A 15,275-nucleotide genomic window follows, 5' to 3' on the forward strand; every position below is an offset into this window, starting at 1 on the left:
CATTTCTAAAAAGCTTTTGGGAAGATGTTTGCTTTCATATGTTATTTGGCGGTCTAGACCGCAACTGATTGCATTTCTCAGGATGGTTGATTGATTTTTAAATGAAATGAAATAAAGCCATCAGCTGTGTTCAGGTGGTAGAGCGGGTTTTACACTAATAGCACGGTTAGGGATTGGATCCCCAGCATGTCCTTGGGCAAATTACTAAACAGGTTGCTCCCGGTGGCTGGCAAGCACCCTGCATGGCAACTGCACCTCCACTGCATGCATGTGAAAAAGTGAATGTGAAACAAAGCAGTGAAGCAATGCAGTTTGAGTACTCCTGAGAAGAAAAGGCCGGTAAGTGCAGCCATTTACCATTTGAATAAAGAAAAGCACAATAGAGCATCGTCACAGGCACGCAGAAAGGCACCACTCATAGGGAGAAAAGACAAGGAAAACAAAAATAAATAAATAAAACAAAATCCAGAGGAGTTCAGTCAACATCTTGTGAACACTGATATGCATTCTATCTTCTTGCATGTCCTCCTGGCCTGGAGAGCCTGGCTCTGAGCCACTGAATAAATATAATATAGCTGCAGACGGGACAGTAGCACAGCTCCCCTAGGATTAACTACTCCTATAGTGATAATCTGATTTAAATTCTGGCATTTGGGCTTTGTTCTGAAGCAGGAGATGTAGAATACAGTTAGTTTATATCCTCAACTTCATAACAGAATACATTTAAATCCAGATTTCTGCCCAGTCCTGGTACATTCCCTGCAAGATTAATGTAAAGGTTATTTATTTATTCCATCAACTTGAAAAATCTGGTATGTATTATTTCTCTCAAGTCAAATATTTTAATGAATGTGTTTGAAATAATAATAATAATTTTTAAAAAGATACTTATGAAGACCAAAATAATCCCTTCAGACACGATACAGGAATTTTGGTTGAAAAAAATTATCTTCTGCCTACATAATCTTTTTAGGTAGGAGCAGTTAAACTCTTATGACTTTTTTTATGCAGTCAGATGTGCTTTTCTTACTTTTCTTACTCTTAGTATCCTTTAGTAACAAGTTATAATAATAAATGTTGAAATCCTATAGACGGAGCCAGCTGTGATACTTCTAATTAAGCTTCAAGCAAACAGCTGCTTGAATTTCAATCAAAACTGCCACATTTAGCCATGTATGTAAGCTATGAATAATGCCTTGGATCTACCTAATAAAAATTACTGGGCTTGGCAGAAAAGACTGAATCATCAGATTTATTCTTGGTCAAATGTTTTACCTCCTGACTTTGGACACATGATTTCTAAACAAAGGCCACACGGTAAGTCAGAACAGTGTACATGATCTTCTATTCAAGTTGTTTTAATAGGATACTTTTTGTTATTCATTACTGTGACTTCTCTACTGTGCCTCTGTGCATATAAAACACACTTTTATCTATTTGATCTTTTTCTTCTTTGGACCAGCACTCTGATAATGAACTGAAATGACTGAATTGATTGAGCTAGACAGATAAAGGCCTTACAAGTTTTGGATTAATTTGATGTTTAGCTTTTTTTTCGTCTTGCTGAACAATATTATTTCTGTGTCTTTATTACAAACTGATTCAGAGAAGATGGATAAGATGAGAAACGCAGTGTTAGTGTAATGTAATACAATTGTATCGTTTGGAAATTTGCTCACAGAACTTTTTGACAAATTGAAGGAACATGAACCCGTCAGCTTCAATTTATGTTGGTGCTTTGGAGCTTCAGTGAAAGCCCAAACAAAACCCTGGAAATGAATGTGCAGAACAGATTTAACTGAGTAAAATGAATAGAATCAGATTCCACTGCTTGACAGTGCAGTGGGATAGAGACCTGCAGCCTTGGAAACTGATGGGGAACATGTACATCTAAGCATGTATCTGTATTTGAATAGTTCTTTACCAAAGGCATTTAGTTAGCTCATGTTCCCAAGATCTGTGTTGTTAAGATGTTGCGTGCTGCATTTTTAACAGCACTACTTACTGCATAATATGGCCACTGTTTACTCTATGAATATATTCATATAGATACACTACATTGCCAAAAGTATTCACTGGTCCACCAAATCATTGAACTCATGGCCACAGGTGTATAAACCAAGCACCTAGGCATGCAGCCTGCTTCTACAAACATTTGTGAAAGAGTGGTAGCATGATAGGATGCCACCTGTGCACCAAGTTCAGTCTTGAACTTTCCTCACTGCTGAATAAGCTGTTATTGGTATTATAGCAAAGCGGAAGCGATTGGGAACGACAGCACAAAGTGGTAGGCCACATAAAATCACAGAGCGGGATCAGTGGATGCCGAGGCACCTAGCACGCAGAGGTCACCAACTTTCTGCAGAGTCAGTTGCTACCGACCTCCAAACTTCACGTGGCCTTCAGATTAGTTCAAGAACAGTTTGTAGAAAGCTTCATGGAATGGGTTTCCATGGTCGAGCAGCTGCATCCAAGCCCTACATCACCAAGCACAATGCAATGCAGTGATGGTGTGTAAAGCACACCATCACTGGACTCAAGAGCAGTGGAAAAGTGTGATGGGATGAATTAGAGAGGAGGCTGTGAGCCAGGCCTTCTCATCCAACATCAGTGTCTGATCTCACAAATGCTCTTCTGGAAGAATGGTCAAAAATTCCCATAAACACTCCTAAACCTTTTGGAAAGCCTTCCCAGAAGAGCTGAAGCTGTTATAGTTGCAAAGGGTGGGCCGACATCATATTAAGATGAGTGAATATTTTTGGTATTATAGTGTACATACTGCATACAATGCCTCATTTTACTTACATAAGACATGTCTGCATTTAGATTGGGCACCCTCTACTCCTTCTGAAGAAAGATTGCTTGATTAATTGCTTCTAATCCCCATCAAAGGTCACTGGGTCTTTTAAAATAAACATGCCAGTCGGACCTTCTGAAGTTTGCTGCATTGTTAGAAGAAAAGGGAGTATGCCTCTCCTTGATTCATCTTTTACATTCCTGCCCACAAACAACATTCTCTGCAGGCAAGCACAGCTTTCTGGTGTGACAAAGGGAATTACTATGGCAGTGCCAGATAGTGTAGCTCCATTTTTCAGATCACTGTCTGTTTGTATTTCCTTTCTGTGCTGAGGTGCCAAATGACAGCATTATGAAGTTGCTTTTGTGTGCTTTTGCGTCTGTGGTGACCCAGTTGAATGAACAGGCAGAGGTCCAGAAAACGGGCTCCAAACTCCTCTGCAGTCTCCCGAAAATCACTCTCAGATGGTGATTGTGCAAGTGCCCCGAAGCATGAAAAGCATGCATGAGATCTTTTTATTTGCTCTACTTATGAAATTCCTGGTTGCTGTCAAATCTTTGAAGAGATGGGACTATATTTATGAAGTCTGAGAAAGTCTCAAGATTAAATTTTCAAGGTAGGTGTCAGCAAAACCCATTTTACTATTTTGATTTTGTAGTATTTGTCATTTAAATTTCACACTGTCCAATATTATTCCATTCAGGATATATTATTTATGAATATATCAAGCAATAATGTCAATTCAATTCTTTCACGACACGCTCTCTTAAAAATGGAAACATATTAAGCAGTAGTTCATCCCTTTTGGATGTCATCTAGGATTATGAGTTCCACTGAGTTAGTCTGATCTGAAATATCAAATGCAGCCAGTTCAAAATACTTTATGTAAATATATATTTATATAAAATAATATATATGGATTCTATTGTAGTGCTTAAAGCACACTGTAAGGACTTTTTTTGTCATTATGAATATGAGGTACATTATTGCAGAGAATGTTCATCAGAGTGAGACCTTTGGTGTACACTGGGACTGTTTTGAGACAGTTTTGAAGAGGCAACAATGAGAGTCAACACCTCCAAACAGCTGATTGCTGCCTTTGGATTGAAGAAGCTTTAGTACATCTTGTTCTCGGAGCGTGAGCTGGACAGGGATATTGCTGTGTAGCAGGGTTATTATAGTTAACGAAAACGAACGAAATAACGAAAACTGAAATTGAAAAAACATTGTCGTTAACTGAAATAAATAAAAACTATAATTAAAAGGAAAAAACGATAACTAATTAAAACTGAATTGTGAGTTTACAAAACTAACTAAAACTAACTGAAATAATCGATAAACTTACTTTCATTTACTTGTTTTTTTGGGGGGTTTTTTAAGCCTTGTGGATTGATATGAAATCATTGTTTCCGCTCTCCGAGTTTAAGCTGGGAGCGCCACAGGACAACTGTGTGAGTGCGCATGTGCGTGCGCTCACCGCGCTGGTCCGCAAAGTAATGGCTGCGGTCTGCCGAGTCCCGTATGGAGGTTCTTTGAGTACAAACACCTGCACACGACCACAAGGTAATTAACACACACAATCCAGCTACACAAGCATAAATGCGGACATGAGGTCGGCAACTTCTGTAGGTTGTGTACAGAGGCCGCAAAGACCCTGCAGGTTTAATTAGCGAGCATCTAACCAAGCTAGCTCCAAAACAGAAGCAGCATCAGGTGGTGAGAACATCAGGATGCAGATGGATTTGAGCTTTGACTCCTTCAAAGAGTTTGTTTTTGTTTAACACCACGTGTAGGCGTTATTAATCTGCTGCACTGATGCTGAAGTTTATTGTGGAGTTTATTGTAGAATTTATTGAGTTTGGGAGTTCATGTTTTTCTTTGTTTCTCCCTGTTGATGTTCATGTGTGTCCTTAATATTACACAAATTTAGCATGTCTTGTGAACAGTTGGTTGTTGACTATATTTCTTTAAACTGTATCTTTTGTCAAGTTTTCATTACACAATAGTCACTTTTGCGCCTTGAATCTTGCACCTGATTAGGTATGAAAATACTAAAACTAATACTGAAACTAACTGAAACTAACTAAAACTAAGCATGAAACCAAAAATAAAAACTAATAAAAACGAGCAAAACCACTCTGAAAACTAATTAAAACTAACTGAATTAGAGAAAAAAAAGTAAAAACTAACTAAAACTAAACTATAATGTAAAATCCAAAACTATTATAACCCTGCTGTGTAGTCAGCAGCAATGCAGGCATTGTAGAGGTTAGCAAGAAAGCTTTTGGTTTTTCACTCACTGGCCACATACACCGTGCTAGTACCGCATCTTTTGCCTTGAGAACTGCCTTAATTTTTCATGGCATACATCCAACAAGGTGCTGGAAACACTCCTCAGAGATTTTGGTTCATATTGACCTGATAGCATCAAACAGCTGCTGCAGATTTCTTGGCTGCACAACCATGATATGAGCCTCCTGTTTCACCACTTCCCAAAGATGCTACTGGATTGAGATCTGGTGACTGGAGGCCATTTGAGTACAGTGAACTCACTGCCATATTCAAGAAAACAGTTTGAAATTATCTGAGTTTTGTGACAGGGTGCATTATCCTGCTGGAAGAAGCCATCAGCAGATGGACACACTGTGGTCACAGAGAGATTAACATGGTCAGTAACAATACTCGGGTAGGCTGTGGTGTTCAGTTTATGCTCGGTTTGAACTTCAGCAGGTCTTTTTGATCATGTCTGCATGCCTAAATACACTGAGTCCCCACCGAGGGATTGGCTGATTAGATATTTGTGTTAACGAGCAGTTGAACAGTTGTATCTAACAAAGTGCCCACTGAGTGTATGTTCCAATCCTAACCTGTAGTCATGAGCTCGAGGTAGTTTCTGATACAATGAGATCACGCAGACAAAATTAGTGCTAGCTGGGCTAAGGCTTAGAGATCGTGTGAGGAGCTTGCACATGCAGATAGAGCTCAGAGTAAATCTGTTGCTATACCCAGACTTTACCGGAAGGATTTTATATATCTCATCTCATCCCAATGTTCCTGCAAAGAAGGACGTCTGGAATACCCTGCATAGCCTCTACAACCAGGACCCAGGCCTTGGATAAGTGGTTAAGAGAAAAAATGGATGAATAAAGAAAAAAACCCCATCAGGCTAAGGAAGTCAATAAAGATATAATTCTGCAGTTGTGGCTATAAAATTGAGAATATCTTTGACAGTTTACAACTTGTAACATGAGTTTTAGCATCCAAAACAAGTTCCAGTCTGATCTAGCATCAAGAATCTGGACGACCCGGTAATGGCTTTATGGACAGCATGCAGTATGGTGGATACTGAAGGAGCAAAAGTGATATATAAACTTCTGTAATTTCTTTAAAGTGGTACACACAGTATATGTTGACTCCTTTTCTTTGTGCCCTTAGCTGTAGCTGCTACAGATAGGAACATAAAGTTTAAAGCCTGTGGTCTGTTGTCTGAGCACTGCAAGTACAAGAGGATAATGTGATTCAGGTCTTCAGTTTCCCTCCTAAACAGTAATTTGTTATTGCCCTGTTTGCTTCTGCTTGTAAGTATTTTATTAGCAACCCACATGCACGGAATACTGAAAATTATACACCCTCCACAAACATACATTATTGCCTTCTATTTTGACTACTAATTAGACAAAAAGAAAAGACTTACCCAGCTGATTCTTGTGGATGACGTGCAAATCATCCTGGCTCTGAAAAGACAGAGAGCATTTTTAATAATTCAAATAGCAGTCTTCAAATAATGACCTACATACATTCACTTCTTTGTTTTAACATTATGTAAAAACTGTCAAAATATGGATTGTGTGAAGATGCAAATTTTCTTTTTTTGCAAAATACTCCATTTCCTCTCCCTAATCACTAATTAAGACTTAGTGATGCTAAATATGGAATCCCCTTTGGGATATTTGGAAAAATAATGGGCGACACCCCACGTCATTAGCCCTTCCTAATTGTGTGGGTTTTTGTGCCTGCAGCATTAAAGCTCTGAGCACGAGGCTCAATTAAGGCATTCTGCACTGTTCCACCTTCAGAGCTGTCAGCACTGGCTGCAGACCATGGAAGGATGAGTAAATCAATCATAAGCCAGGGAAACTTTGAAGAGCTGTCTTTCACCTCCATCTTTCAGAGGAAATTTTTCAGTCTTGGGGAAGATGGCAAGGATGTGTGAGTTCTGCCTGTTTCCAGAACTCTAGACCGAGAGCTGCAGAGTATTAATAGATAATGACAAACCAAACCCTGTTTTGATTTATGACTTCCTCTAGACTAACAATCATTTCACTGGCAAGCTGTTGCAGCTTTCAGATAGCTTAACTAAGTCATAAATTCGCTCTTAGTGGGTGTGGTGCAGCAGTTACAGAGAATCACAGTAGTTTTGGTGGCATTTGGAAGAAGCAGCCTATATATATATATATATATATATATATATATATATATATATATATATATATATATATATATATATATATATATATATAAAAAACTATGCTATCTCAGCACATTTACAAACTACCAATTTTTAGATTAGAGAGCAGCCGATTAATTTACCCAATTTCCTCCCGAACACCTTCCTATAGCTGTCGTGAGCGCACATCATTTATTTTTGTGGCGTGCGTGTTTCCCGCACTTCCCCTCTTTTAAATCTCATTTGACATGAGGTGCAGTAAACTAAAACTCCTGGCATCCATAAAGCCATTAACATGGCAGTGATTTGTGCACGTGTGATGCTCTCTGTCTTTCCTGCTTTTTCAGGTGATCAGAGTTGGAGGCAATATATGCACAGGAAGACAAGATCATATCAGGGTGATTTGATTCAGTGGGTACATCAGCTTAATTGGACTCAGTAGCATTAGTCATGCCCACAAGGCTTCTGTCTCATCTTATCAGACATTACTCGTTTGAAATCATTTCATTAGCTGAAGAGAGAAGGCACCTAAGGAACAAAAAAAAGAAACATCTCATAAGCCAGGAGAATCTGACTTGTTATCAGATAATTAGTCTTATAAAAATCTCTTCAACTTGAAAATATAGCAGGTTATTATAGAAGAGGAACTGCTCAAAAAGTGGAGGCATCATAAAATGAATCAAAGGGTGTAGAAGTTGCTATATATATATATGTGGTAGTTGTGACAGATGAGTGCCACATGTTTTTCATTCTGTCTCTTCCAGCACAACTGCACTGTGGGGCAGAGAGGAGACAGTAAATCACTGCACTGTGACTACCAGGAAAAATAAATCAAGACATCTATTATGACAAATTACCTGCTCTGTCAAATATTACCAATTACATTGATTGTGTGTATGCTGTTTGTGTGTCCCTAAAGTGCACATGAAAAGATTGTACACAACTCCTAGCAAGGCCTAATGCTTTGTGACACATTTTAATGAGAAATTTCAAATTTTCTATACTCTTATAAATCATTTTTTAATGTCTGTTATTTTGTTACAAACACTTGTAATACAGTCTGTGTTGAGTCAAAAGAAATAAGGGGCCTCCTCATTCATTTCATCTAGACCACTATTTTGGCACAGTGGGACTCGTGACACAGCCGCCTCTGGCCAAATAAAATAAAAGAAAGAAAGAAAAAAAAATTCACTGGGTCATCTGGCAACACAAGCTGAACATTTCTAACACCATCATCAGCAAGGGACTGCTTTCACTGTTCAATCACATGCAAGAGCACATTCTTGGCATGTTCCTTTTTTCAGTTACTGAGCTCTTTCAGTGACAGGATCAAATTGTTGCTTCCCAGAATCATGTGCTATGAAACAGCTGTGTTTTACCCTCTGTTTAGCCTTCAAACTCGGTTCCATTACTCAACCTGGACTTTTTGGATCGCATTTCATCTTCTCACCTGTGCTGCTGTAAACTCTTTGTGCTTATTCATGCAATGCTATTTTCAGCTCTGAACACCTGCTTAAGCTACCTGATGTGCTTATTCTCGCCTTATTCTCCTACTTCAGCGTGGCTTTGCTTTAACATGGTATGTTTTACAAAGAGTATCTATTAACCTCCAGCGCGCTGTGAATTTAAAAAAGAAAAAGAAAAACACCCTGAAATTATGTCATATTATTGACATTTAGCTTAGAAGTAAAAACCCCCAAAACACTGAGGAGAATGAGAAAACAACATCAGGCGTTAAAATCCAGAACCCTTTTCCATTTTTTCCCCCCTTTCATGTTTATAGGTGCATTGCCATTCCCCTGGTTTTTCTCTTATCATTTGATGCATTAAAAAATAAATAAGTGAAAATGAAATGAGAACGAAAACCTCAACGAAGCTTCAGCTCCACTGGAAAAACAGAACAAAACAAAACAATAAATAGAGGCAGATAAATCTGTGCAGATAAAAACATCAAATCTGTGAAGGACAGGGAAGGGGAATGTAAAAAATATGAAAAACATAAAATGCCACATTTCCATAATGTTTTGTATATGAGGTCTGACTGTCCCTCTTTTAATTACTTCTACTATGAAGGTCTAATGGCACCACACGGATGAAATGTGCAGAGTTTCAATATCTCTTTCAAGTTTGTTCAGATGGATGAAATCCTAGGTCATGCTGATGTTCAACTGGACTCTTTCTTTCAAAGAAGTCATATTATTCTTTAATTAATGTGTTTTATATATTTTTTGTGCCTTCATAGAAGTCCATGACACAGAGGACTTCTTTCATCCATAGAAAATTTCACTCCTGAACATCTTGAAATGTCTCATCAGTTCTTCTTTGTCCTCTGTTTGCATAACTAGCACATGTCCATGCGACAGTATTGGTGTATTCATGCTGCTCACAAAGTGATATGCTTAATCATATTAAGAAAACGTGATGAAGTCCAGTAATCAGCCCATTTTTGTGAGTCTCCTGTAACACTCAGGTCCTGCTCTGCTACATAAATGCAATCTTTGTCCATTGTTAGGTGGGTGCCAGGCAATGTGATAGTTTAATAATATATTATATATCATAATATTCAAGTTGGTGCTTATAAATTAGACGTTATAGTCATGATATTAAAATGATACAATGGTTTTATAAAGTGTTACAGGTCCATAAATGGTCAAAACGGAAAATTTTGGCAGGTGGTTACCAGGCAACATGATGATGTCATTATAACATATCGTGCATAATTCAAGTTTTGTGGCTATAAATCAGATGTTATTGTCATGAAATTAAAATGATATGATGCTTTTTACCTCCGCCAAGGAGGTTATGTTTTCGGTCGTGTTGGTTTGTTTGTCTTTGTTTGTTTGTCAGCAGGATTACTCCAAAAGTTATGAACGAATTTCGATGAAATTTTGTGGAGTGGTTGGAAATGACAAGAGGAAGAAGTGATTACATTTTGGCGGTGATCCGGATCACGATCTGGATCCAGGAATTTTTTTAAGGATTCTTCACTATTGCGGGATAGAGGGTTATTGTTGTCTGGGAAAGATGAAAGATTTCACAGTATTTAGATACATGTATTTGAGCATCAGTGACCCTATGGCCTTGGCGGAGGTTTGCGCTCTCTGAGAGCTTCTAGTTTAAAGATATTATAGGTGCATAAATGCAAAAAATAGATCATTTTAGCCTGTTGCTGGGTGGTTGCTAGGCAACATTCTGACATCTGATATAGATGAGAACCTTCAGGGACCTGAGACATACCTGTGTACCAAGTTTGGTTGCTAAACTCCTGATTCATTGTCAAATGAACTACTCGGTCATGGCCTTTAATAAAGCCAGTCAGAACAGAGGCCGGGAAGGACAAGCCCAGTTTTCTCCAACAGAAATTCCTGATTTATGGGAAGTGAAGAATCAGCGGTTAAAATTAATTCTCACCATCTGCATTTTTACAGTTCGATGCTGGATTTTTGCAGCAGTTCCTTCCAGCAACGAAGGGCCTACATAATGGTTAGCTGGCTGACCAATCAGAACAGACAGGTTTCATTTGGGGGCCTTAGAGAGGAAGAATATATATATATATATATATATTAGGGGTGGGACTCGGTTAAAAAAATTAATCGAATTAATTACAAGCTTTGTAATCAATTAATCGAAATTAATCGCATTTTAATCACATTTTAATATTTAACATGAGAAATATTAATTTAAGTTTGGTTGATGAATGAATCAATATACATAAGCTTAAACTTCAAAATTTTATTTTCCCACCAGTCTACTACACAGACCAACGAAGGGCGGAAGTGCTCCTGTGATAAGCAAACTCCTGAAATTAAAGTTAAGCTTCATAACTGGATAGTTTTAGTCAACATTAATGTCTCACTTAATATAATTGGAAATTAATCATTCGCTCAGCTGTATTCCTCGATGTTGTTGTGCTTGTTTTAACAGATTATTTTGAATAAAGACTTAAAATTAAACCACAAAAAGGAGCAAAAGTTCGTTCTTCGTTTAACCAGCTGCTTTTCCACAGCTGTGCTTCGCACTCACGTTTGCTAGGCGACATGAGCTACGCAGAGGTGAGGGCAGGCACGCTGATATGAAGGCTAGCTGCTCACTTCCAATCTTTGTGGGCTTCGTGGGCTGCGAAGGACCCAGTCTACGTGAGCCGGGTCCTTCACAGGATGCGGCCCCTGAATTTGGACATTGTGCGTCGATATAATCTGTGTGCTGGGAACTCGTGCACTCGAGAAACGTTCCACAGTGCAAAGTGCGATTAAATGCGTATAAATTTTTAATTTGTTAATTTCCCCGTAATTAATTAATCGAAATTAACGCGTTAAAGTCCCACCCCTAATATATATATATATATATATATATATATATATATATATATATAAACAAAACAAAACAGGAAACCATATAAACAAATTCCAGAATATATTTATGAACCTAGAAAAGAGCATATTCTGACCTCTTTACAAGCATGATCTATTACTTGCATGTAAACAACATTGAAATAAAATCTGCTTGAACACTAAATTGATTTGGCCAGTAAATGAGTCATTGGATTTTGCCTAAAATTCCTTTTAAACCCATCTCTTTGGTTTCGCTTCATAAAATCCCTGCAATTGGATGACACAAGGGCTACAAATCTTTCTTTGGTAAACGATCTCATATTCCATGCCAGAGTGAACTCACATCAGGTCTCATATCATTTTTACTATTACTGAGAGATTAATTAGTCTCAGCTCACAGAATCCAGCTCTTCTTGGCCTTCTATAGTTCTGCGTGCAGGTAAGGCTCTCCTTAATCCCATCTGACAGCAGGCTGTCAGCCATTTGCAGCGGGAATCAGACACCCATTGGTGTTAAAAAGAAATTGCTGAGAATCTACACTGTCCATCTGAAGGGGTTAGTTTCACCATCCCTTGAGCGCTTTTGATCTGAGGCACCACAACACTGATGCAGACAGAAAGATTGCGCCTCGTGTAGTGTAACCTTAGAACAAAGGCAGCACCGCAGTGAAGATACTCTCAGAGGTGCACATGTGTAAACTGGAGAACTATGCTCAGCCTACCTAATGCCATTGTTATGCAATCAAGGACACCGCAATGGCAACCTTTTGATCCCTGCCTTTGATTTGGATGCTCTCCACATACATGCAAAGAAGAGCTCCTGCCCCCCCGAGGGCACAGATGCTTCACTGACACGAGTGACCCGTCAGGTCACATTAGATTTGATGTCAAGCATGTTTCAAGGTTGCAGGATTTTCTGAATTCTGACATGATGAAAATGTGTGATGTTCAGAGAAGCTGGTCTCTAGAAGGACTCTTTTGGTCTGCATTAGAGTTAAAGCTGGAGCAGGCAGCATGTTTTTGTGCACTTTTACATAAAATCTGTAAAAACGTTTCAGTAAATTATTAGTAAAGTGGTCTGACATAGACATAGTGACACTTAGGAAAGTGGGGTTCAAATTCCGTGCAAGCCAAAAATCTGTATGCAAAATCTTAGTGTGCATATGGCTGTGGTTGTGTGGTTGGAGTGGTTTAGGTCAGTGAGGAGGGTAGATGGAGCTCCAGGAGGAGAGCGGCTGTCTATTTTAAAAATGCAGCTTTAACTATAAATTAAGACGATTCCAAATTGTCAGCTTCATTTTGTGGATGCTTTTAGATTATTGAGTGCTTTAAGAATCAAAACGCCTTTTATGTCCCTCCTTGATTTCAGGGTGTCCAGAAAACTGACAGATTAAAATTTTATTCCTTGCCAATTTTTCACATAAGCAAAACTGCTAATGTGCAGTGACTATCTGAACACCAGCAAGTGATTCTTGTCAGGATTTCTTTGTGGCCCTTTTCAGCATTTTGTTGACTTGTTGATATCTGCTTATAGACATTAATTTGCTGTTACTGATGCCAAAAATTGCCAAGCACATGCATGTTGGTGATGTGCGATACAGGCGTTTTGAAAAAAGCAGGAAAGAAAAATGTAATGATCAACAAATCCCATGGAAACAATGTTGATTAATAAATGAATAAAACCCATCACGTTTCAACAGACAGCAAGGTGACTTCTTTAATATGTCTGGCACTAATCAACCAATTCAGTATTCAGTTTACACTAACATAAAAGCATAAAAGCAACAAATTTTCACATTTCAGATGACGCTTGATATTTATTTATTCTCTGTTTTTCTTTTATAATGGCCGAGGCGGCTAATCAACAAATTGTTTGAGCTCAAGAAAGTCTAAACACAACAATAAATTTATGCAACAAATATTGCCTGTGCAGCCAAAGCAAAATAAAGCTTTCTCCTCTGAGCCACAGCTCTGTCATCGTCCAAAAAATATTAAACATGTCAGTGAGTCACCAGTGATCCGCTTGCACGGGCTGACATGTTCTGTGCTTACGATAAACACGCTGGTTTATTTTGAGTTGGTCCCACGTGCAGCATCCTTCTGCTATACATTCTAAATAGCGCACCAAATGCAAATGAAAACAGACCTCAACACAAACACGAGCGTTTCATATTCCCATCTGAGCAACATTTGCAACAAGTGCCCAGCTGTTTGATGAAATTACTCAGCCTTCATGAAAAATGATAGTTTAATTACTCGTGACTTGTTTTAATGTTTACTGTGTTTGTGCTTAGTGAGAATCACTGGGTTCGGAGCAGAGAAGTAGTCCAAGTACTGAGACACCAAAGGCAGACCGTAAGATTTCAGCAGTTCTACATTTATTGCAAACAACACTGTGTAAAATGAAAGTAATAAACTCAATAATAGTTGGAGGATATAGCTCAAAAATAGGCCTTCTGCTGCGTTTCTTCTTTCCTCCCACAATGGCACCATTGTCAGGTTGATAAGTGCTTCCTTTCATGCTCCATTCGTACTGCTGTGTTGCAAAACATAAGTTGCAGCAACTGTCACAGTGTGTAGACCAAAAGCTGGCAATCTTTATTATCAAAATAGAGCATTATAATGAATCTTGTTACTTGTGACTAGGGATGGCACGATACCACTTTTTTATGTCCGATACCGATACCGATATTTTACATTTGGCTATCGGCCGATACCGATATAAATCCGATATTTAAAATTGATCCAGGCATTTAAAAACATAAAAAAAAAAAAAAAAAAAAGAAGTCAACAGTCTCTCACACAACAAAATCAAAGTCTTTTAGTTGTCCCACATACAAGACTAAGGACCAGGGCGGGCAGAGCTTTTTAGGCAGTGGCACCAAAGCTCTGAAACTGTTTACCACTCCATCTCCATTTAGCTGACTCTGTGGTGTCATTTAAAAAATAGTTGAAAACTTTTAATATGGTAATGTTATGTTTTTAACATAGTGTTTTCTGGGGGTGGGGGGGTGATATTGGGTTTTAATTATTGTACAGTGCTTTTCTGTCTGTGAAAAATGCTATATAAATAAACTTTACTTACTTACAACAATAACTATCACCTGAATCCTGTTGCTTCTGTGTGAGAAGGTGATGCTTATGGCATGTTGCAAATTTCATTAGGGCTGCAATTATCGATTATTTTAGCAATTGTGTATTCTATTTATATTGATTACTCAAGTAACTGGATAAGAAATACTTTTTTTCATATTAACAGTTCATCTGCATATTTTAACTTCTGTACTGCAGTTTTTCCCTGTGTGAAACAAACAGGGTGGATGGAGCAGCTACAAAGTTCTCTTTTCTTCACTTACTGATCAGGTGGTTGATGAAGGATCTCCAGCTGTTTCCCAGTAAAGGTTTAATGGAGGTTACAGGGACGAAAAGGCTTCTTTTGGACACTAGAAAAACATTTCCTTCTGCTCCATCTGAGCGCGCCGGCTCTGCCTCTTTCCGCTTGTGCAGACAGCCTGCACGTAAATCAGCTGACTGCTGCTGTTGCGTCATCAGTGTTCACGTGAAAAACTAAGGGCTGCGTGAGCGCAATCTTGTAATGCTTTATATTTACAAGCATTCTCCTAAATACGTTTCTACTGCAGGTCTATATTTAGTCACAAATCAGGGATTAAAGTATCAAAAATATTTTGACGGGGAAGGGG

General features: G+C 38.4%; 1 protein-coding gene across 1 annotated transcript in view; it reads right to left on the reverse strand.

Annotated features, from left to right (window-relative positions):
* The window catches only part of b3glcta (beta 3-glucosyltransferase a), a 76,228-nt gene that overhangs the window by 39,438 nt on the left and 21,515 nt on the right, over positions 1-15,275 (reverse strand). The window contains exon 3 of the mRNA XM_030744592.1: positions 6,492-6,531. Coding sequence (XP_030600452.1) covers positions 6,492-6,531 — 40 coding nt within the window. The remainder of the gene's footprint in view (positions 1-6,491; positions 6,532-15,275) is intronic.

Source organism: Archocentrus centrarchus, chromosome 13 (genome assembly GCF_007364275.1).
Source record: "Archocentrus centrarchus isolate MPI-CPG fArcCen1 chromosome 13, fArcCen1, whole genome shotgun sequence".
Lineage (NCBI taxonomy): Eukaryota > Metazoa > Chordata > Actinopteri > Cichliformes > Cichlidae > Archocentrus > Archocentrus centrarchus.